This window comes from Phycodurus eques, chromosome 8 (assembly GCF_024500275.1).
Source record: "Phycodurus eques isolate BA_2022a chromosome 8, UOR_Pequ_1.1, whole genome shotgun sequence".
Classification (NCBI taxonomy): Eukaryota; Metazoa; Chordata; class Actinopteri; order Syngnathiformes; family Syngnathidae; genus Phycodurus; species Phycodurus eques.
This window is the reverse complement of record NC_084532.1, coordinates 21,153,116-21,177,822: the sequence shown is the minus strand read 5'-3', so window position 1 is coordinate 21,177,822 and position 24,707 is coordinate 21,153,116. Positions and strand designations below refer to the sequence as shown.

Genomic DNA, 24,707 nt, shown 5'->3' with positions numbered 1-24,707 from the left:
ATCACTTAGTAGAACACAGATCTGACCAGACCAAAGTGTTTGACCATCTGTTTGTGAGTTCACACGCTACTTTCTTCCTGGTACATGGAAAGATGATGAACAGATGAGCATCACTCTGATTCTGGGAGGTGTATAAACACTTTTATCCAGATCCTCACCAGAAACTAATGGCATCTTTCTTAGCCTCTGTGCCACTTAGCAACAAAGTTCAGTTTTGTGGTTTTTGCATAATCCTGCTATTTGCATCTATCCCAATATACTCTGTTGTTCACTTTGTACAGGGGTGTCCCAAGTCTGGCCTAGGTGCCATTTGTGGCCCATGGCTCCTTTTGTATTGGCCTGCGACCTGCATCAGAGCATTAAGAAGGAGAATTAGGGCCACGCTGAATAGAAAAGACGAAGGTTTTACCAAAAAAAAAAAAAAAAAAAAGATGCTGAGAAGTGAACTGTTTCTTGCTGGGAATATTTTGACACGTTTGATTTTTTCTTTAATCATCAAAAGTTAAAAAAAATTATAATATTAAAGTAGGCTCCTGTGTAGCCTTCAGTTTTCTTGCAGTTTGAACACCCTTGATTTAGTTGAATTGACTCATAAAAAAAGGTGCTTAAACAACAAAGCTAGTGGTATAGCCTTTTGCACAGTACAGCATGATTGAAAATCAACCCCCTTTTCTAAAATATACATTTTTACATACAATTACAACTAGTTTGTATGGGAAGAAAGCATTTAGCTTGAGGTGTTATTTAAAATTAAGTAAAGGCATCAGAATTTTCTCCCAGCTTCTCAAGCTACCCAGGAATAGTGTCAGCTGATTTCAACATTTTTAACCCTCGTGTGGTTTGGAAGACAACTTCTCGTGTATACCGTTAAATTCCTTCCAAAGTCTTGGTTGTTTGGTACAGACTGGCTCCTCAACCAAGCGACATGAAAAAAGTCTCATGGTGTTAAGTCAGGACGCTTCGCTGCCCACTCGTATGAGCACAACGACCCAGCCATCTCCCAAGAAAGTGGACATCCAGCCATTCACGAACGACAATAGCAAAATGTGGAGCGGCCAATCTTGCATGTAAATTTAAATTTCAATATCGTAGGTATGTAATCGTAAAGATTTAATGGACCCAAAATCCAGTCCGAAGTCATTCCGCAGTACATACATTCTCATACATTCAAGACTAAACGAAAAATGAGAACAAAATTACAATCAACAATTTAAGGAAGTAATTAAAGTCTTCTAAAATAGGGAGTTACTTTTCATTATAATACATTTTTTGTTCAACTCTCTTCTCTCTCTTTTATGTACGGGTATCAGGTCGGTGTGGTCCAACAATGACATAAGCGTAAACAAATCTGAATCTAAAATGACAGTGAATCAATGCCAAACTCACAATCCCACTAAAATGTTTTGGTTCAGCCTTAAGGTCCAGAGACATGCAGGCCAGGGTGAAAACCTGAAACTTGTACACTGGACCAAGGCCAGTAGAGTCTGGGGGCAAAACAGGATAAAGATAGCGCGTGGACCTGTGGGCAGTACCAGCAGGCCCCACGGTGGTGGCGGGCGACGTGGTAGGGCGAGCTGAGGGGTGAGATCGGGAGCTGCACGGCCGCCCGACGGACCCTCCGTCGCGTCCTCCGGCAGTGGTAGTCCCCGTTTGAAAAGTGCTTGTAGTATGAGGGGTGGATGGCCCAGAAGTGCCCTTTGCCGTTTTCGCTGCGTCCGGCTTTGATGAAGCAGTCATTCAGCGACAGGTTGTGGCGCACGCTATTCCTCCAGTTTTTATCCTGTATTGACACAAGTGTTAAGACAAAGGGCGTTGTTAATGCAAAACCGTGGGTATAAGCGGGTGTTAAGTTTATCTCCTCTGGGATGTCACCTTGCCCCATTCTTGGCAGGACTCACGTGGGGATGGCGTGTCAACACCGAGTATGATCTCGACAAGACCTGACACCCGGCGTTACTTTTTTAGCACGTCAAACCGGGCGATCAAGCGTAATCCAATAGATCAATCTTCCATGCCACCCAGCGCACCTGCTAAAGGCAGGAGGCGGTTTGCAACCTAGCAACCGGATTACGTTATTTGCGAATTTGCCAACAATGGGATCGTGCCTAATTGTCTAACCACTCAGACAGATTAACCGTGCCAAGTAGGTCGTGTTGTTTGCTAAAATGGCACAACAGCCCTTTATGATTCTCTCGTCTGAATGCAAATAGCAGCTTGTTTCACAATATTCTCTGGGTGGCAAGAGATATCTATGCCAGTGATGTACTGTAAAGTGACAGGCAAAACAATTAAATACTCTTCCATTAGATGGCAGAAAGTACGAGTAACCTGTGTATCCACCCGTTTTTATCCATACAATAGAGAAAGTGGCTTCTTAAGAGTTTATCAGCTTTGTGTTCAAGTAAACAGGCCACCGATTTCACACTAATTTCGTAAAGTGAGACAAGCTCATATTTTCAGTGTATATGTACTTTCCGTGGTATTTTTGTTTGGTGGTGTGCCGTCAGATTTTTCAGATGTAAAATATGTGTTCACCACTGATACAGTATTACCCAATGAGAGTGAAAGATACCTTGCTCTTGAAGTAAGGGTAGTGGTCCATGATCCACTGGTAGATGTCGCACAGCAGCAGCTTCTTCTGCTCCGACGCCATGATGGCTTTGGAGATGAGCGCGATGTACGACTGGTTTGGTTTTTTGTCGGACGTCGCAGTAGTGGTAGTGGTCACCTCCTCCTCCCCCTCCTGTTGTTGCTCTCCATCCCCCTCTTCTCCTCTGCCATCCCTTTCGCCGGTCTCTGCTGACCTCTCCTGTACGACGACCACCTCTTTGGGTTTGTGACAATCGAGCGACGTCTGCTCGGCCATCGGTTGCCCCGCGGAATCTTTGGGTCCCATATTGAACAGGAGGTAGTCGATGGTGAAGCTCAGTCCCAGTCGCTCTCGGCCGCTCCTGTCCTCCGTCATCATCTCTGGTGTTAAATACCTGGCACTCATGATTCACAAATCGTATGATTCAGCTAATCAGTGAAAATTTCTCTGTGGTCTTTAGAAAAATTGGGCTTTTAAAGCATGGCCTAGTCTCGCGCCCCTGGCTGCTCTCGCCCGAGTCGTAGCATTGACAAGATCACAGATAAAGATGAGCCTCTCAACTGTCGTTAACCTTGATGCGCTTATCGGCGACACGATCTCAATCGCGTGGAAATGACGTCAGTCTGTTTGTTAGGTTGAACGTGGCGACTTTTTCAAAACACCGGATTTTATCGAAGCGTCGCAGCCTCTTCGGTTAGCCGTACATTCCGCAATCCTCCTCAATCAAAGTTGGGCTTCACACTATTTATATGACCGTGAATTGATCCCTCACAGAAAGGGGCAAAGGAGGCACAGGGGAGGTCGAGGTAGGGGGTCTCAATTTGGGCGGATTATTTTTATTAACCTCAGCAAATCTGTGTAATTACGGGAGATTAAACACTCAGGACTGCGCGAGACACGGAGCGCCGGGGATGCATGCTGTAGAGTCAAAGGCCCTTTAGATGCCACTGTTATCCTGTTAAAGTTGTTTTGTCCAGTTGGGGAGGCCGTCCAAAAAGACTTACCACAATTACAGTGGATCAGTAATTAAACTTTTTCCACCGTTAATTTGACCTGCAACCTGTACGACTCAATTGAAAATATAAAAATTGAAATTTAAATAAATTGATATTATATGGTTGCAAAACTGTGCACACCCTCTTAAAACTGGGGATGTGGCTGTGTTCAGAATTAACCAATCACATTCAAACTCAGGTTAAATCCTCAGCACACACCTGCCACTCTCTAAAGTGCCTCTGATTAACCTCTTTTTTTTTTGTCTTTCCATCAGAAGCCTGAAGGTTTCATGCTAACTGATCACTGGTGTTTGGAATGGTTCATAATTCCATCCATCTTCACTAAGGCCCCAGTTCCAGCAGAAGAAAAAAGACCCCAAAGCATGATGCTGCCCCCACCATGTTTCACTGGAGGTATGGTATTCGTTTGGTGATGAGCAGTGTTGAGTTTGCACCAAACATACAGTAGCTTTTGGAATTATGGCCAAAAGGTTTAACCTTAGTTTCAACAGACCATAACATTTTCCTACGTGTTTGGGAGATTTCAAGTGTTTTTTTGTTGTTGTTGTTTTTTTTTGTTTTTTGTTTTTGTCTTTGTAAGATATGGCTTCTTCTTTGTCTTGCCACATCATCCCACAGCCCAGACACATGAAGAAGACGGGAGATTGTTGTCACAGGTACCAAACAACCAGTAATTGCCCAAAATTCCTGCAGGTCCTTCCATGTTGCCCTCAGCTTGGCAGCCTCCCTGACCAGTTTTCTTTTCATCTTCTCATCAATTTTGGATGGACATCCAATTCTTGGTGATGTGACGATATATTTTCCCCACTTGATGATGGCTGTCTTCACTGTGTTCAATGGTTTATTTCATGCCTTGGAAAATCTTTGTTCTGTTCTCTTGACTGATACTTTTATCATTCTGACGCTATGGAAGCTCACTACAGACCATGGGGTTCTGCTGTCAAATGTGATTACAAAAGTGTCAGGAAAAGCCAACTAGAACATCAGTACTTTATTTTGGGGTTAATCAGAGGCATTTTAAAAGTTGACAGGTGTGAGCTGACTTCCATTTAACATGAGTTTGATACGATTGGTTGATTCGGAACACAGCCACACCCCCAGTTACTAGAGGGTGTGCATACGTGTCCAACCACATTATCCATTATCTCAGTTATATATTTTTACAGTAATGGTGGAATTTTATATATATATATTTTAAATGATTTATCTTGGTCCTGTTTCGGTGTGTAGACTGTATATCTACTTTACATCCACTGTGGTACACATACATTTGATTCATCATGGAGATCTCATCAATAGAGAGAATTATATCTGAAAGTGTAGATTATTTTGACTGAAACAATTTTCCTTGAATTCAGGGGTCACCAACATGGCGCCCAAGGGCACCAGGTAGCCTCACAAGGACCGCATGAGTAACCTGCGGGCCTGCTCGACAACTAACAGTGATGGGACATTGTGATTTCCTTGAAATGTTGTAAAAGTGATCTTTTGAAAATGTAAACACTTGCAGAAATAAAGTGTTGCATATTGATATTTATCGGTTTCCTATCCGTTGCTTTGTTTTACTTCGCTGTCTGCTGCCAGTTCGGCATTGCAAATGAGAATCTGTTCTTAATTGCCCTGGACAAATAAACGTTAAATTATTAAATAAAGGAATTGCCCAAGAAGGAGCTTTCAGTTTCAAGGGGTTGGTGACCCCTGCTTTAAAGTACTGCACCTACCTTTATCGGGCACTCATTAATTACATCGATATTATTTTATAATTGTATTAAATTTTTCCTCATTATTATCCATCCATTTTCTATACTGCTAATTATATTTTCTTAAATTTATATGTCAATTTATATTCTTCCACATGGTCAATAAAGTATTTACTACCTACCTACCTACATTATATTTCCAGTAAGACTTTTGTGTTTGAATTGTTTTTTTCTTCTATTTTCTTTTATTTAAATTTAATTATTATTATTCTTATTATTTAATTTTACATTTTTAATTCTTGTTAACTGTTTGTGATTCTCCTCCCTGTGTGATGCGCTATATATAGTATCATAAAATGTACTTATTACATTTGTCTCTCGTGATTTTATGTGCATGGAAATTGTAAAATGGATTGCACAGATCGGAGTTTGACCTGCATTCATCACTGCATCAAGGTTAAGCGTCCTGTACATACTGTCCCAGTTTAACAAGTGATAAATTACACCATGTTGCCCTCTTCTGTTTAAAATGTGCAACATGAAGTGTACTTTTCGGCCAATTTAAAGCACTTGCCCGTCGTTGTAAAAATAGCAAATCCGTATTAGTGTTTATGGTCATTAACTTTTGTTAAAAGCAAACGATAGAGAAAGAAAATATCAATGTGGTACTGGATGCGAGCTGACTTTGTAATAGTGTGCATGTTAAGTAATATACACACAAAGCACTTCATCATGCTCTATCTTAGCAAGAAAGAAGAGCGTTCCTTTAATGACGTATTGCAACGAGGAGTCGCGGCAAAATAAAGCAGAAGATGTCATAACATAATATTCCGACTTGATCAATTGATTAGCGCCACTCGAGGGGGTATCCTTCCCACATGCTGCTTAAAAACCAGGACTGGATCTGGAAAGGGAGTGGATAAAAAGCCGATTTTTCTAACTTCAATCAATTTATTTCAACAAATATGACAGCGCTTGAAATTGGAGTTTGGGCACGGCGTGGCACGTGTTGGTGTTGACGAGTGGACGATACATTGCTGATTACGTGTTTTGTCTTTACGTGTTGGCGGAGCCACAGACAAAGCATCGAGTCCACATTTCCACAGCCCGGAGTGGATCTCTTAGCTCGGACGGGATCCCATTACACCATGCGACCTCATCCACTTGGCATCCCACGCTTTACACCCACGTCGGATTAAAAGTCTAGCCATCACCCACTTTGACCAAACCGCGACATTATAAACCCGTATTACCGTGAATACCTGAATATTGTGGCGGGTCGTGTCACGAGTGGACACCGGGGCCTAATTTGGAAAGGAGACCCGTCTCTTAGTGTTTTTAAAAAAAGTTACACTGTAACTTTAAAACCCGCTGGCCCCGCCCATTTAGAATGGAGCGCTCTGGGTCTTGGTGAGTACCACGCCGTGATTGGCCGACAGGAGCTGTCAGTCAAAGCGAGCTGAGCGCCCCATTGGTGAAAGACTAGCAGTCGGCTGGGACTCTCGCGGTACTGCTGCGTGAAGATGGCGGCCGAACTGGTGGAGGCGATGGCAAGTAGAGCCTCATTCGCTTTGCTTTCATGGGAAGCCGGGCGTGAGAGTGAGCGTCGAACACCCGGCGCGGGCGCCGAGAACCTCGGGGGCTTTGTGTGATAACGATTCAAAAGCGCTTACTGTCACAAACGTGGCGTAATAGGGTCGACTAGCCTCTGTTGCTAACGCAGCTTTCTTCCCAGTTAACTTAGCAAGTACGAAGGGTTAGCTTGTAGCAACACGCCGCTGGCTCCAAAAGAAGACGGCGAAAATGAATGATTCCCATCATAGTGCACTTGAGGTGTCTGTATTATCACATTTCCTTACGTTTCGACTCGCTTTCAGTTAAGATTATCTCTTGTGATACACGCTTAGTTTGCCAAGCTGTGCACCTGTCAAAACGTCCGGTTGCCATGATTGAGCACCGAAAAAGCTGTTTTCCCAACAGAGCTAACCGGCAGCGTCTGTGGATAACGTTTAAATGATGGCGCAGGGAAATGGAACAAACAGGGTTCCTTTCTCGTCTAATGGAACAACACTGTGCTGTGTTTGTAGCTTGTTAACGTCGACAAAATCCACATTGTTTTCGTACCGCATTCGAGTTAGCACGCCGATGTTACCTGCTTTTAAATGCCAAACATCGCTTGTATATTGTCTGATGGGAAATATTTCAAGTCCCATATACATATGTGACGTTAATAAAGCTTCATATCAACGCTTAAGTAACATTTAATGTGGCTATAAACGCATTACAGTGGCTTGTATGTTGTGTGGGAGGAAAGTGAATTCTCGCATGATTTTTTTGTGTAGTTCAAGTCGTCAAATGATTGCGTTTCAGTGCATTGTTCACCCTTTTGTCGTCGTGGGTATTCAAACAGTTTACCAGTGCTGTCATGGCCATACAATTGTTCTCTCTTGTTGAAAACATCCGTGTTGTTCGACCTTCTTACCCTGAGGAAAACGAAACCAGTTACCGTAAGTTCACAATATACCATTAGTGAAACAGTAGAAGATCTGGTTCCGGAATGCTAGTTGAGACTTAAATTCATGCTTCAAAAATGCGCCCATTGAAAGTAATGTAAACAGAAATGATCTGTTCCTGGGTCAATCTGATGCTGAGTTGAAAGCCTTAATCAGCACTACATTAAAAGTAGCATTTTAAGTATAACGAGATTTAATAAAACAAAGGTAAGTAAACTAGGCACTATGGCTGCAACTGTTATTTTAATAATCAGTCAATTATGTTTTCGATGAATCGGATTAAAACTATTTTTTTAACTTGCATCCTTTCTTACAAGACAGGGCATTATTTCGAATTGACAATACAGGCAAGTAACACAAAAAAATAGTGAATTATGATTCAGTTACTGATTTGGTCCGTAACATCCGTCAGAATAAAATTTACTAAAAAGAAATAAATAAAAATTACTGTTTTATTAGATTATTTGGACATATTGAAGTTAAACAAGGTCTCTAAATGATTAATCCATCATCCATCCATTTTCTGAGCCGCTTCTCCTCACTAGGGTCGCGGGGGTGCTGGAGCCTATCCCAGCTGTCACCGGGCAGGAGGCGGGGTACACCCTGAACTGGTTGCCAGCCAATCGCAGGGCACATAGGAACAAACAACCATTCGCACTCACAGTCATGCCTACGGGCAATTTAGAGTCTCCAATTCATGCATGTTTTTGGGGATGTGGGAGGAAACCGGAGTGCCCGGAGAAAACCCACGCAGGCACGGGGAGAACATGAAAACCCCACACAGGCGGGGCCGGGGATTGAACCCGGGTCCTCAGAACTGTGAGGCTGACGCTCTAACCAGTCGTCCACCGTGCCGCCTAATTGATTAATCAATTATCAAAATAGTTTTTGGTTCATTTAATAATTGGTTAGTTGTCCATTAATCGATTCATTGTTCCACTGCTACTATACACTGTTTGAAGACTCCACAAAATGGAGAGGAAACACAAAAATTGGCAGGCTGGTGCTGGCTGTTACTTAATTGTATTGTAGGTACATGCTATTTATATTGGCATTTGTGGGGTAAAATTGTTTTGCATAATAGTTGAAATCTATTTGATTGAATTTTTTTTTACAATATTTTCCCCCCCCTCATATTGTACTTAGCAGGAAGACACTGTCACATTAAGTGACATATTTCAGTTCAATGGTTATATTCATCTCACACGTTCCCTCAGGAATAATCGGTGCTACGGTCGAGCTGTTTACCATCATGAGAACTTCACAGAATGTACATGCAAAGTTTTAGTTAATATTTTCACATCTATAACTGGCATATAAGTGTTAAAAGATGTTAACTGCAGTTAATAAAGCAACAAATTGTACATGATGCAAAATTAATTTGTATCATTTTTCACTTCGCCATATTCTACTGACCACCCTGAACCGATGAGTAGAAAACATCCTTGCTGTGGTACGTTCCAACAAGTAAAATTTCTTGTTCTATGGTCGTCTCGTCATCCTTTATCATATTTCTCTCTTTTGCCATCACTGGTAACCTTATGTAGCGGCATTAAGAAAAACACTAAAATGCAGCAGTTTCAAGTAGGACTGCAGCTATTGAATATTTTTAGAATTTAGTATTCTACCTATTATCTATCTATATATATATGTTTTTAATTATGTATATATTTGTATTTATATATATATATATATATATATATATATATATACATATATATATATATATATATATATATATATAGCACTATTTAACAACAATACTAATAAAAAATGGGCATGGGAGTTGCAGATAATGTTTTTGTCGAGTTGGAATCGCAATCCTCACGTTCTACATTGTCGTATCTGTGACTGAAAGTGGGTGGCTTTAAAAAGCAGGGCCTAGTCTGGTGAGTGATGTGTGCATCAGTGAATGAGAGTGTAGTTGTCTGTTAGTTCAGCTTAGCCAGTCTTTGCATTGTGTCCCTGGTCGTAGGTTGTGGCTATAGCAGCCTGTGCGTGTGAATGAATGCATTACGTGTTTCTTTTGTTACCATTTGCTCAATAAAATGATTGAAAGTGCACAGGCGGCTGCATCATAGATTTTGCTTTTTTTATTTTGTAATAGCTATTAGATAAATTATTTCAGCCCTAGTTTCAAGGCAGTTTGATGTTCATTATGATTAGCTTGCAACCAGTTGAATCCCTGCAAAATGTCTTCACTGTTTTCAGTAGTCAATATATAAAGTGCTATTCCTTTTAAATAGTTTTAAATTGTTCAGTTATATGGCACAAATTGTGTTTTCCTTTACAGAATTTACTTGTTTGGTTCACTTTGAGTGGCTTTCTGCACTGAAAGTTAAATGATGCACATGTGACACACCCCAAATGCTGTCTTAACTCAATTTTGCTACTATCACAAGGGACTCGTTTTCACCAGTCATGTAATTTATCTCCTTGTGTTTTGTTTTCAATCCAGAACATGGTCAAAAGTTTCCGGGTCTCCGACCTGCAGACGCTGCTGGCCTCCATGGGCCGCAGCAAGAGCGGCTTGAAGCATGACCTGGTGGGCCGGGCGTTGAGGCTGGTCCAGACGGAATACAGCCCTGAGCTGCTCAAGAACGTGCGACAGCTCTACGAGTCACGCTTCCCCAGAACGTCCACCTGGCTGGCTGCACGGCGTCCGGAGGGCATCCCGGTTTCCTACTCGTCCCTCAGCTCAGCCCCGTCAGCCACCTCTCAGGGTGTTGAATACCTCAACGGCATCTCTAAACCGATGGCCACCCCCGCGCCGGAGGTCAAGCTGGTGCCGCTGCCCTTCTATCAGACTTTGGAAACACTGCTGCCACCAACGGAGCTCAGTGAGTTTGCACATTGATCCCTTATATATGTACAGTAAACCCTTGCTATTCATAGGCGTTAGAATGCTAGCATGTTGTTTGCTTTGCAACCCGTAAAAATACCAAGTACTTTCCAGTTCGCCATTTTTATTCCTTATTTTTAATCAGTGATACATACGGTACTCTTTTAAAACTCTACCTAACAAAATATAAAAGCAACACTAATTTTTGCTCCCCCTTTTCATGAGCTGAACTCAGATATCTTACTATTTTTATGTATACAAAAGGCCTATTTCTTTTAAATATTCTTTACAAATCTGGTTAAATCTGTTTGCTGACATATCCAACCACCTCACAGGGGTGCCATATTAAGATTCTGATTAGAGAGTAGGATTATTGCACAGGTGTGCCTTAGACTGTCCACAAAAGGCCACTCATAAATGTCAGTTTTATCACACAGCACAATGCCAAAGATGTCGAAAGTTTTGAGGGAACATGCAAGTGCCATGCTCACTCCAGGAATCTCCACCAAAGCTGTTGCCCTTAAATCGAATGTTCACTTCTCTACCATAAGCCATCTCCAAAGGTGTTTCAGAAAATTCGGCAGTACATCCAACCGGCCTCGCAACCGCAGACCACTTGTAACCAAACTGGCCGAGACCTCCACATCCAGCATCTTCACCTCCCAAGATCGTCTGGGACCAGCCACCTGGACAGGGCAGCTGCTGAAACAATCGGTTTGCATAGCCAAAGAATTTCTGCACAAACTATCAAAAACCGTCTCAGGGAAGCTCATTTGAATGCTCGCCGTCTTCATTGGTGTCTCGCTTGACTGCAGTTTGTGGTTGTAACTGACTTGAGTGGGCAAATGCTCACATTCTATGGCGTCCTGCACTTTGGAGCGGTGTTGTCATGGTTGAGTCCAGATGGCAGACTGTGTGTATGGCGTCGTTTGGAAGATCGGTTTGCTGCTGTCAGCATAGTCAATCAAGTGGCCCGTAATGTCGGTGGGGTTATGGTATTGGTAAGTGTGTTACGGACAACAAACGCAAGTGCATTTTATTGATGGTATTATGAATGAGATACTTTGACAAGACCCTGAGGCACATTGTTGTGCCTTCATACCTTAGAATCACCATGTTGCAGCATGATAATGCACTGACCCATGTTGCAAGGATCTGCACACAATTCCTGGCAGCTGAAAGCATCCCAGTTCTCACATGGCCAGCCAGCATAATCACCAGACATGTCACCCATTGAGTGTTTGTAATGCTCTGGGTTGGTTTATATGACAGTGTGCTGCAGTTCCTGCCAATATCCAACAACGTTGTACAGCTATTGAAGAGGAGTGGACCAACATTGCACATGGCATAGTCAACCTGAACAACTATGCTGTTTTATCAGGACCTTGATATGCCACATCTTTGAGGTGGATGGATTAACTCCGTAAAGGAGAGGTGCTCAATGACGCAGATTTGTGAACAATATTTTACAGAATTATGCCATTTTGTTTTCATAGAATCTTAGGCTGTGGACACACTGCAGGTCAATTCTGATTTATTCTTTGCCCAATGTCACATGTATCTGATTCAATATGAACAGGACAATTCAGAAATGTTTATTTTATTTATTTTTCTCTCCCAAAACAGTCACAAGCCTCTTTCATATGTGGATATACAGACCCTTTCCAAAAAAAAAATTCATATCATGGAAAATGTTATTTATTTACATAATTTCATTCAAATAATTATACTTCCATAGATTCAGGGCCCACAATTTAAACAATTTCAAGTATTTATTTGTTGATTATTACATAATTTGGGCTTCAATTACATAAAACTCACAAAATCAAGAATTCAAAAAATATGAATACTGTGAAGGAATCAGCCCAAATTTTGCAGGCCATAAATGTTTTAAACTGAGTGTCACACATTAATCATCCACTAAACTCTCAGCACCTGCACAGGTTTCCCCAGGTGTGATTAAATTGCTTCAGTTTGGTTCCATTGTCTCAGTTGGGTTTAATATAGGGAAGACTGCAGACTTGACAACTGGCCAGAAAACCATGATTGATACCCTTCATAGGATGGGTAAGCCACAAACGTTCATAGCTAAGGAGGCTGTGTGTTCACAGAGTGGTGTGTCCAAGCACATCAATGGAAAGTCTAGTGGAAGGACAAAATGTGGCAGGAGAAGATAGACCAGCAAAAGAGATGACCGTGGGCTTCAGGGGATCATCAAACAGAAGATTCAAGAATCTAGCACAGATCCAGAAAGAGTGGAATCAGCCGGGAGTCACAGCTTCAAAAACCACCACGTTCAGACTCATCCGGTGGATGGGGTACAATTGTCAGGGTCCTCGGGTCAAGCCACTTCTGAGCCAACGTAGGAAGCGTCTCAACTGGGCCAAGGAGAAGAAAGACTAAACTGTTGGCCAGTGGTCTGAGGTCCTATTTTCCGATAATAGTGTGCCTTTCATTTGTGAATCAAGGTCCAAGGGTTTGGAGGAAGACTGGTGAAGAACAGAACGCAAGCTGCTTGAGGTCCAGTGTGAACTATCCACAGTCAGTCATGATTTGAGGTGCAATTGACAGCAACTATCAAGGAAATCTGGGCTTCCATAATTCCCAGGCAATGCCACAGGCCGATTGCCTCAATGCCACGGCGCATCGAGGCAGTGATTAAAGCAGAGGGATTCCCAACCAAGTATTGAAGATTAACATATCGTTTTGAAAGTACCATATTTTGATTGATTTAATGTGACCCTAATGTCTGTATTTTTTTTTTCTACAAAAACTGAGAAATGGTGATTTCTTCACAGTATTCCAATTTTATGAGCTGGAAACCCAAATTATGTAAAAATAAACAAATACTTGAAATTGTTTCAATTGTGGGCCCTGAATCTATAATATATGAAAGTTAAACTTTTTGAATGTAATTATGTAAAACAACTTTTCCATGATATTAATTTTTTTGGGAAAGGGTCTGTAACTCTGATATGTATCCAATGTGATTGCAGTCTGGATGCTCAGGTCATGCTCATCTGACCTTATTGTCTTTAAAAGGCAAAAACGGTCACAATTGTTCAACAAAACAGACGTGCACGACAAGCAATGACAGATGACAGAACAGAAAACAAACAAAAAGTGTTCAATTTCTAATTTTGGTTCAGTGTATATATTTTGCAAAAACGTTTTATTTTTAGTTGGGCACTTATTGTACCTTATGTTGAGCAGCTAGCTGTTACCACATGATCAGCTGTTAACTTCCACCACTGCCAATAGCAAGCCGGACCGTTGTCTGCATCCTCTTGAGAAGTTTACTCCCTGCTTTTCTCTGCAGTCCACCCCACAAGCAGGCCTTTTGGACATCTACCGGAATCTTCCATCACATTACTGTTAGCTGTCAAGCCAGCCGACCATCAGCCAGTGGCCAACTCGAGATAATCTTCGGCTAACATGGTGCCTTAGAAGGAGCAGGGCATTTTTTGATTTGCGACTCGGCTGGGCTTTATTCTACAGGGACTCTTTGGATCACAATGGAGTTTGTTCCTACGGTGGCAAATTTGTTCCCAACGTTGACATCTGATAAAAGAAGGGTATTCCAATTAGTCACGGGGTAGGTCATCCACTTTAGACAAATGAACTCCTTCCTCAAGTAGTCTTTTGTCTTTTCTACCTAGAAAAAAAGTTTTAACTGTATTTTTTGCAGTTGAGACACTGTTGTTCACAAGAACATTGAAGAGTTAAATGCTCAGCCCGTTTAAACTTTCTAAACAAAACAGAAGCACCTACCGAATACATAAACTGTCGGATGAAGTGTGCATGCTTACCACATGCTGTGCAGTAGGCCTGCACGATATTTTGTTTGAGCATCGTCATCGCAATGTACAGTGGTACAAAAAGTATTGTTAGCCACCAATTGTGCAAGTTCTCCCACTTACAAAATGAGAGAGGCCTGTAATTTTCATCATAGGTATACGTCACCTATGAGAGACACAATGAGGGAACAAAACCCAGAAAGTCACACTTTAATTTTTATTTTTTAATATAAAGAATTTATCAAATTATGGTGGAAAATAAGTATTTGGTCAATAACAAAAGTTAATCTCAAGACTTTGTTATATACCCTTTGTTGGCAAAGACAGAGGTCAAACGTTTTCTGTAAGTCTTCAAGGTTTTCACACACCGTTGCTGGTATTTTGGTCCATTCCTCCATGCAGATCTCCTCTAGAGCAGTGATGTTTTGGGGCTGTCGCTGAGCAACACAGAATTTCAACTCCCTCCAAAGATTTTCTATGGGGTTGAAACCTGGAGACTGGCTAGGTCACTCCAGGACCTTGAAATGCTTCTTACAAAGCCACTCCTTCGTTGCCCAGTGTTTGGGATCATTGTCATCCTGAAAGACCCAGCCACGTTTCATCTTCAATGCCCTTGCTGATGGAAGGAGATTTTCACTCAAAATCTCACGTTACATGGCCCCATTCATTCTTTCCTTAACACGGATCAGTCGTCCTGGTCCCTTTGCAGAAAAACAGCCCCAAAGCATGATGTTTCCACCCACATGCTTCACAGTAGGTATGGTGTTCTTTGGATGCAACTCTGCATTCTTTCTCCTCCAAGCACGACAAGATGAGTTTTTACCAAAAAGTTCTATTTTGGATTCATCTGACCATATGACATTCTCCCAGTCCTCTTCTGGATCATCCAAATGCTCTCTAGCATGAACTTCAGACGGGCCTGGATATGTACTGGCTTAAGCAGGGGGATACGTCTGGCACTGCAGGGTTTGAGTCCCAGGCAGCGTAGTGTGTTGGTGATGGTAGCCTTTGTTACTTTGGTCCCAGCTCTCTGCAGGTAATTCACTAGGTCCCCCTCCTGTGGTTGTGGGATTTTTGCTCACTGTTCTTGTGATCATTGTGACCTCACGGGGTGAGATCTTGCGTGGACCCCCAGATCGAGGGAGATTATCAATGGTCTTGTATGTCTTCCATTTTCTAATAATTGCTCCCACAGTGGCGGCACGGTGTCCGACTGGTTAGCACATCTGCCTCACAGTTCTGAGGACCGTGGTTCAAATCCCGGCCCCAACTGTGTGGAGTTTGCATGTTCTCTCTGTGCCTGTGTGGGTTTTCTCCGGGTACTCCATGGTAAAAAAACATGCGTGGTAGGTTGATTGAAGACTCTAAATTGTCCGAAGGTGTGAATGGTTGCTTGTTTATACGTGCACTGCGATTGGCTGGCGACCAGTTCAGGGTGCACCAGCAGAGGGACCTGTTAGGAGATGCTCAAGAGATTAAAGACTGTACATCTGCTAGATTTCCTATTTCGCTTTTCACAATGAAACTAGGCTGGCATGCGGCAGCTGCGTGGGCGAGGTACGTTCAGGGACACTGCATATATGGGAGTGAATGTGTTCTTTTGTAATACGGTACATAATTGTAAAAATGGATTACTAAGGAAATTATTTGTATCACAATGCTCTAGTTAAAACACTAAGATTACACTGTGGAATTTGTTTGAAAAATAAAAATAGCTAAATTATTTTGTTCATAGTCAGCCAGAGCTGCGAGGAATGCAAAGTTATCAATCTCCTTTCACCATCGTTACTGTCATACTGTGTTGCATGTTTTTGTTTGCACATTAAGGACAAAAGTACTGCCTTTGTTTTAATTCATTTAAAAAAAAAAAACAATCAGGCAATGTTTTTCCTCATGTTTTTGAGATTGTTGGGTGAAAGCTTCAGCTGGCAACTAGCATGGATTGGGTGGCGGCAACAGGGAAATGAAATCCAAATATTTTGAGGATAATAGCCAGTCAGCAACGTATTGAGAGAAGGGGGGGGGGGGACTATGAACCAGTTCGTTTTTGGAGCAGTGAACTTAATTAACAATTTTGGATTATGAACTGGTTAATTTTTGGAGCGATGAACTGAACTTTGAACTAGTTCGCCTAGAAAATTAACTTTCCCAACACTGATCCTGTATTATTTCACATGGCAATATATATTGCAGGATTAAAAAAAAAAAAAAAAATCGCAATGTTATCCCCCCCAATATCGTGTAGCCCTACTGTGCAGTATTATAGATGATCTTGCGTTACGTGGCGTCAGCGTTATTTGCACACTGTAGCCTCTTTCAGTTTGGTCACGGAAGCTGGCATTCTCCTGGCTCTTTCCCGTCTTGCTGTCCTGTCCTACGGGGCAGATAGGGGATCGTATAGGTTAAATTCCAACCGGGAATTTGTTGTCTTCCGATGCGCAACAGATGAAACACCGCCATTTTGACTCAGTTGGTTCCTTCAGTGGGTTCTGCCTTGAAAGAGACAGGTGTTGCAATGTAATGAATCCGTTGTGCCAGTTTGCACCAATTCAGTGTGAAAGTGGCTTCTGATGTGATCACTCAATGTTGTGTGCTGGTTTTTCTGCATTTCTCCTTAAGTGTTTTTTTTTTTTTTTTTTTTTGGTTCTTTCACTTGACATTCCTTTTCATGTGTGTAACACTATTTATACCATAAGCAATTAATACTACAGTGTTAGAACAACCCAAATCAAATGCTAACAAAAAAAAAATCACATTTAAAATATGAGCCTCTACCAAATCATTGAGCTGTCACTTGATGGTAAAAACTTTAAGAGGCATAACGGCAAAAACAGGAAGATGTTTTTATTTTGTAAGAAATGTGCAGCTCAAAGGTTTGGGGACATATGATTCACTGTATTTGTTGTATTTGCTTTTTTTTTTAATGCACTAAAATATTGCAAAAAATATGGACTATTACCACAGTAAGCATTTCTATCTTAATCTCATCTGTGTAGGGACCAACAGCCTACATTTGAGTTTTACAATAACAAAACGTGTTAAATGTTAAATCATTTCTTTAAAAACATGGTCTACCAAACTGTTAAGCTGGCATCGATGGTACTGATTTGCTTTCTCAGTGTGTTCTGCCGAATGGTCTATCCAGCTGTTAGAAGGTTAATATTCCAAAATTCCGTATATAAAAGCCCCTCCCCATCTGTACTTGAGTAAATAGGGAAACGCCGCCCCTGGCCAGTGTGGCCACAGTTTGAAGAAATACGGTATAATGAGTGATTGATGTTGATGTATTGCTATTGATCTGTTTTGACAGTTGCCCAGAATAACGAGAAACTGCAAGACAGTCAGTGCATATTTGAGTTAACACCAAGTCAAGCAGACCAAATCAGAAACGCAAGGTAGGAATTTGTAGCGTTTCCCAACTGCCCTCTTTAGTAAACAAGGCCTTTCGAGCCTGTGGTGTAACTTGTGGTCTGTAATTGTTGCAGTGAAATTCGCCCAGGAATTAGATCGATCCAGGTGGTGCTTAGGTAAGAAGCAACTGTCATTGTCACTTTGGGTGTCATTTTCAGCAAGTTACATTACTCTTAAGTCAGCACATACTCATCATCATTTTAATTAATAAAAATCATTGTCATTCTGTAGAATTAGAAGCATTCTCATGTTGGAAACCTTTTCTGTGTTGCAGAATATGCTACACAGATTCCATTGGGGTTCAAGAGGACCAGTATCCTCCCAACATCGCTGTCAAAGTCAACCAATCTTACTGTCATGTCCCGGTGAGGATAGTAATGACTGTCTGTTCACAAAATTAAAAACACTTTTAATGCTCTTGTAGAATCTGTTCCTCTGTCATAAACTAAAGTTATGAGCTTTTGTGCTGCAGGAAGACAGGTCATCAATATTGCTGTGGTAGAATGATTTCTGAGCTAACTGCTGATTTTAATGTGTATTTAAGCACCCTACATGTAATCCAGGCAGTAAATTCCAGAAACGGTTTCTTAAACAATGTACTCATTGTTTCTCATTTATCCTTCAGGGCTACTACCCCTCCAACAAGCCTGGCGTGGAACCTCGACGTCCTTGTCGCCCTGTAAACATCACTCCTTGGTTACATCTCTCCAGCGTCACCAACAGAGTCACCGTCACATGGGGAAACTTCGGCAAGGTAGACGTCTACACACGTCCTGTTTAAAAACAAACCAAAAAAAAAACACTTGTGTTCCACAATTAATTGCCGTGCACTCGTGACTTTTGAACATGTGCTTTCAGCGGTACTCTGTGGCAGTGTATTTAGTGAGGATGTTCACTGCATCGGACCTCTTCAGCCAGCTCAAACTCTGCTCTGTTGAGAGTGCGGAGCGCTGTCGTGAGCGCAGTGAGTGTTCATCTTTTACTCCTCTATCAAAGAGCTTACCAAATTGTTAGTCATAATGCTTTTTCATGTATTTATTCGTAGTTCAAGATAAGCTACGTTTTGACCCAGAAAGTGAGATTGCCACTACAGGCCTCAGAGTTTCTCTCATTTGTCCAGTGAGTATTTGTTGTTTGATAATGGAAAAGTGACTTTTCAATGTTTGTATACAAATAGTTGGGTGCCTGTTTATGAACAGAAACAACCAAGTTATCTGCCTGTTTCTGGAACTGTGTGAGGGAGCTGTGTTGCCCTCCCCCAACCGTTGCAAAATGTTGGCGCTAATTACCTTAATAACAACACCCACATAGTTTGTCCGCTGATGATTTGGGTGCTAGGCTAGCTGAATTTCCAGAGCAAAAGAATCACTTAAACGTGGTGGTCTAAACCAGAGGTCTCAAACTCATTTTTGTTCCAGGCCACATTGTTGGTACGGTTTTCCTCAGAGGGCTGTTATGACTGTGAAACCATGTAAATGTTTCATCACCTCATCAAAGTATTACATATACACAACAAATTGATGGATAACAGGTTTTGAAATTAGAAATCAAGGATAATCGCTTGTTCAGCTTTTGTTAAAGTTACTGTAAAAAGGGGTTTAGTATCAACAAATTCTTGCAATATGGCAATCTTATTTGTTACGGGCTCGATGTGGCACCCGGGCCTTGAGTTTGACAACTGTGGTCTAAACTATCATGTCAAAGCCAAAAGATAAGCAGAGCTGTAATTCAGTTCTGGAAGTAAATTTCCATAGGTTTGCAGCTCTGCAACAACGTAAGCCTACTCAGTGTTGTCAACGTCGTGACTTTGTTGCTACCTTTAGCAACTATTCCTGAGCCTCCGGTGAACCCAAAAAAGAAACCGCGATGAGTGAACAATCTAGCGACTTGTGGATTGTTTTTGGAGACTCCCTCCAGAACAGGAGATGTTCACCTGTGTTCGGACTAATTAATGGCATGTGTGCAAAGCTCAACTGGCTAATTTAACCGGAGATCGGGCCCATAACTGATAGTTATGCGACGCGAGAAGAAGTACAAAGTTCTGAGACTTCCACGTTTTTGATAAGACTATTCGTAAACCGAAAATAGGGTGTAACCTGAGGTAGGTTTTCTTTAAAAAATAAATAAATAAAATAAATAAATTGTTTGTAAACCGATTTGTTCGTAAACCAAGGTTCCACTGTACTTACAAGCATGCTTCTCTCCTCAGCTGGTGAAGATGCGCATCGGTGTGCCGTGTCGAGTTCTAACCTGCGCCCATCTTCAGTGTTTCGACGCAGTCTTCTTCCTACAGATGAACGAGAAGAAGCCCACGTGGACCTGTCCCGTGTGTGACAAGCCGGCGCCCTTTGAGCTGCTCACTATTGACGGGTAAACTTGTACCCATTTGAAACGCGCTGTAACACTCTACTACTTCCTTATGCTACTCGTGATTAATAAGTGATTGACAAACTTATATTTGCTACAGGTTTTTAAAATAACACTAGTTTTTATCACACTCAACTTTTTTTTTTTTGGTAGGTTTCTTGGTAGCTCTATATTGTCATAGAACAATATTCTTTGGGTCTTGAAAAACCAGTCAAAATACTCTAAAATTGCTGGCAATATGGGAAACTCCGCTCTGAAAAAGGCTAGCTGTAAATTAGTTAATACAATATAACACCTACTCTAATTATAGATTTAATGTTGAATGACACCCCCCCCATTTTCCTCTCAACACGTATTGTTGAGGCTGCCCAAAAAAGCCAAAGAAACGCAACAAATGTGCAAGTCAAATCCTCCACAATGTCTCACGTGACAGGTTGAACTCTGACAGTATTATGTGGTTTTGCAGAATCGCATCTTTCGCGAGGCTCAGTTATGACTGTGTTTGTGTTTCAGGTTGTTGTCTGATATCCTAAAAGAAACGAGCGAGGAAATCGAGGAGATTGAGTACCTGACGGACGGCTCCTGGCAACCTATCAGCGATGACAAGGAGAAGGAAAAAGAAAGAGAACGCAGCGACACGCCAGAATACTCAATGGTCGATATGTGTACGTGGAAAACACTCGCTCTTCCCACATTGCACAGCTTTTCCCAAAATGCACAGGAGGTGACAATTCAGTGCTACATTGTCCTCAGTCTTTGCACGTTTTCAGAAATTCTCTTCAAACATATAGAATGTATTTAGAAACACGTCTGAGTTCACTTAAGAGGGTCTTTAAAGTGTGGAATGGCTCTCACAGATGCAAATTCAGAAATGGGTAGAGAATTAGTTACAGCCGTACCTTGACTTACGAGTTTCGTTTATTCCGTGGCCAAGCTTGTAACTCAATTTACTCAATCAAATGAATTTTCTCCATTGAAATGAATAAAAATGCCATTACTGTAATCTGTTCCATCTCCCCTAAAAAGGCCACAGTTTTCAATAAAATAAAAATCACTGTATTGTATAGAAAAACATCCTAAAGCATAAGACAATCGAAAGAAATACACTTGTGTACATACAAGGTTGTAATTATTCAGTTTGACGATTTGATTTGTATCATTACTCGTGGTTGCCGATTGGATTCAAGGACGATTTTGGTACATTTAGAACAATAAGAAACATTTCAGTGGCTTGAAATCGATTCAGTAACTTTTTTATCCAAAGATTGAACCAGTGTGAAATAAATACCTGAATAATGGATAGTGCAGGTGAAATTTCCTAGGTTCCCGTTTGTTGTAAGGGAAAAAGGTCAAATTAATTACGGTCATTAAATATAAAGATTTTTCTAATGTATGTGAAACAGCAACTTATTGTTATTTATATTCAGCTATGATTTTACTGGTTCAGCCAGTTTTTTCCTCGAAGAGGTTTGGACCGGCTGGACCCAAAAGGTTTGAGAATTTCTGTTCTAAAGAGTCGATTACTAATGTCTTGAAACGAAACACTTTGACGTTTCCATGGGGAAAAGCTTTTGCAAAAAGTGTTAATACATAGAGCGCTAAGTAAGTGAACAAATCTGCTCTTTGTGACATAACGTGAGGTTTGAAAACAGCAATGCGATGGGATTGTAGGAATATAAATTTGTACATTAATGAATGAGGGCATTACGTAATTGCTTTTTTTTTTCTTTCTAATCACTCGAGCAGTGGCGTATCAGAAGGTCGCTCATAACTCAAATTTTGGCTCGCAACACGGAGCAAAAATCAACCAAGCACCGGCTCGTAACAAAAAAAACTCAGTATTTGTATACAAGACAAAAGGTTGATTTTAAATAATATAAGGGACAATTAAAAAGTAATGAGCCCAGTTTTTTTAAAAGGTTTATTTAGGAAAATAAGTTTTGTTTAAACCTATTCTCTTCCTGTCAGCAATTTTGGGTGCCCATCAGAAGCAGAGAGCTGTGATTGAATTTCTTGCTTTGGAAGGGAAACCACCACTAAACATTTTCTAAATGTATATGGGGAAGCTGCAATAGGCTACAAGAGTCAAAAAGTGGGTGTCCAGGATCAAAGGCGAAGAACAATAGCCTGTTTTGAGTGACCTCTGTGACAAGGAAAGGAGCTTGTGAAGTCATTCAGTTCCTTTGGCTGGACAACAATAACCCGTCCCCCATACTCAACCGATCTGGTACAATTAGATAATCACCGCTTGAACCTTTAAAGAAGGAGTTAGGGGTGAGCACTTCTCTGGTAATGAACAAGTTAAGCAAGCTGGAAAAAAATTGTTTAAAACTGCCGCCAGCTGAATTTTATTAGGCTGGCATACATGCCCTTGTTCATTGAAGGACAGTTGGTCCTTCAATGAACGGCAAAAAAAAAAGGCAGAGTATATTGAAAAGTAGTGATTAAATCCCCACTTTTTGGGTGTTATGTCTGTGGATATTGCCTTTCAATTGCAATTCATGATTACTTTTTGACTGCCCCTTGTACGTAGTCTTTAAACGCCGGTCAGCGAATCGGGAAAACTCCGCTTTGATGGCCAGATTTCTCCCTACTTGGAATTCTGGGAAATGGGGAGGCTAGGCATTTGTGTGATTGCAAGTCACCCATTTTCTCAAACTTCCATGTCTTGATTCTAGGTGTTCCTGAGACAAACGGTCACTCGCCGGCCCACAGCAGCACCAGCCTGTCGGGCAAATCTGGTGGGGGCACGGCGGTGGCGGCGGCGGCGGCAGCTGTCGTCGGAGGAGGGCCCTCCGCGCCGCCTGGAGGCGTGGTGGTGGATCTGACTCTTGACTCGTCCTCTGAGGAGGAAGGGGGCGGGGCCGGCGGCGACAGCGAGGACACTGAGGACAGCGCGGACAGCCCCACCCCCAAGAGGGGGCGATACAACTACGACAAGGACTTGGTCACCGCGTACTGACCCCTGCACCTTCTCATCAATCCCCCTCACCCCGCCTTGTGGACTATACAAAGGGGGGCTCAAAGCACGGCGCAGTAATACACTAGACAGTGACCTTCCATCATTAAAACAGTCTTTTAGCAGCAAAACAATCTTTTAGCAGCTCCACACACACATTCAGCCTAGTCTCATTAGGATTCCCGTTTGTACTCTACTCAACCACTGGAAGCCAACCAGTTTTGGCTAACCATCATCCTGCAGCAAATACTTGTACTATACTGTCCTCATTGAGAGAAATTCAATTGATTCCTCGCAAACCTTCTCCTCCACCATCAACATCTACAATTCCTTCACTTGACAGACTTCTTCGTCTTTATATCTGACCAGGAACAATAGGCTCTTAACGCCGCTGTGCGTCTGATTTTTGGCACATTTGTGATGAAGGAGGGACTGTTTAAGCAAAGTCAAAGTTGGGGGGGGGGGGGGGGGGGGGGGAGGAAAAACAAATGGCAAAAGAATAATCTGAACGTGATGCAAACCTCTCCCACTGCATTTCTTGTTTTGTCAGGATTTGATCTGTTTTAATTATCTAAAAGTGTAGAACAATGGCCTGGATGTGTGATGCTTTCCATATCCTTAGTTATTATTTTGCCCTTTTTAGATTAAAAAACAAAACAAAACAAAAAACTACCTCAGTCATTACACACTCAGCAGACTGATCAGAAGGAGCATAGGACAGACTTCCTGACGCCCATTTTACACTGGAGACTTTATGTATTTTTAAATTTCATTATTTCTATGCAGTTCATCTTGAATGGGATCAGTGCTATCGTCTGGCTTCTACTTTATGATCCCCTCCCAGGAAATGGGTGAAGTACGACGGCTTATGTTGTACAGTTAGCAGATGAGAAGTCACTCTGCTCTTTGGCGCCCTTGATGTGGAAGTCTCTCTAAATTATTCACAAATGCTGTTATCCTCTCTCCCCTCGCTGCATTTGTCCGATTGCATCATTCAGTTATTGAATCTTGTGTGCGGTTTGATCATTGACATCCTGCTTCATCTGGACTTTGTTTTGCGGTGGTTTTAAAATTACTAATCCAACGTGTCAGTAAATACATGCAACGTCCCGTCTACCCACGATCCTCCAGTGTAGTTTAGGTTACGCCTCCCATTTGCTGGGATGGGACTTTTGAATTTGGGACCCATCGCTTTGTTGCTGAAGCCGTTTGCACGCATTTTGTTTATGACGATAAAGCCATTGTGTAATGATTATCCATCCACACTCTTGCCACAGTACAAGGACCAGGAAATAGTGAATGTTGGTGTCTTTTGCTGCGCTTAAAACAGGAATCTTTGTTGATACCCTTGCGGCTTGGATTTTGGTTGTCTGTTGAGTTAAATCTGGTCTTCCGACTTGTTTTCTCACCATTAATTGTCTGTCTCTAGGTTATTCTTTGAAGTCCCCCAGGTTCAGGTTTGCCTCTGTGGAACTGAGCCAGATGTTTTTTGGGGTGAGGATGGGTGTGAGG

The 24,707-nt window shown here is 41.7% G+C and overlaps 2 protein-coding genes across 4 annotated transcripts; one reads left to right on the top strand and one right to left on the bottom strand.

Moving 5' to 3' along the window:
• Positions 1 to 1,292: 1,292 nt before the first annotated feature.
• Positions 1,293 to 2,965, bottom strand: foxq2 (forkhead box Q2). The gene is made up of 2 exons (XM_061684193.1): positions 2,573 to 2,965; positions 1,293 to 1,780 (listed from the first exon to the last, which is right to left on the bottom strand). The coding sequence occupies exons 1-2, from the start codon at positions 2,963 to 2,965 to the stop codon at positions 1,415 to 1,417; spliced, it is 759 nt and encodes a 252-aa protein (XP_061540177.1). The 3' UTR covers positions 1,293 to 1,414.
• A 3,859-nt stretch (positions 2,966 to 6,824) lies between these two features.
• On the top strand, positions 6,825 to 23,662 carry pias4a (protein inhibitor of activated STAT, 4a). Of its 3 annotated transcripts, none has more exons than XM_061683982.1 (11): positions 6,825 to 6,856; positions 10,278 to 10,659; positions 17,769 to 17,853; positions 17,944 to 17,985; positions 18,144 to 18,234; positions 18,495 to 18,623; positions 18,728 to 18,833; positions 18,915 to 18,988; positions 20,079 to 20,239; positions 20,750 to 20,901; positions 22,915 to 23,662. In XM_061683982.1, exons 1-11 carry the CDS (start codon positions 6,830 to 6,832, stop codon positions 23,196 to 23,198), a joined length of 1,533 nt encoding a protein of 510 aa, XP_061539966.1. In that variant the 5' UTR covers positions 6,825 to 6,829; the 3' UTR covers positions 23,199 to 23,662. The 3 variants fall into 3 exon arrangements, with proteins under 3 accessions (XP_061539966.1, XP_061539965.1, XP_061539967.1); XM_061683981.1 differs by lacking the exon at positions 6,825 to 6,856 and adding an exon at positions 6,865 to 7,139; XM_061683983.1 differs by lacking the exon at positions 6,825 to 6,856 and adding an exon at positions 7,157 to 7,813.
• The last annotated feature ends 1,045 nt before the right edge of the window (positions 23,663 to 24,707 follow it).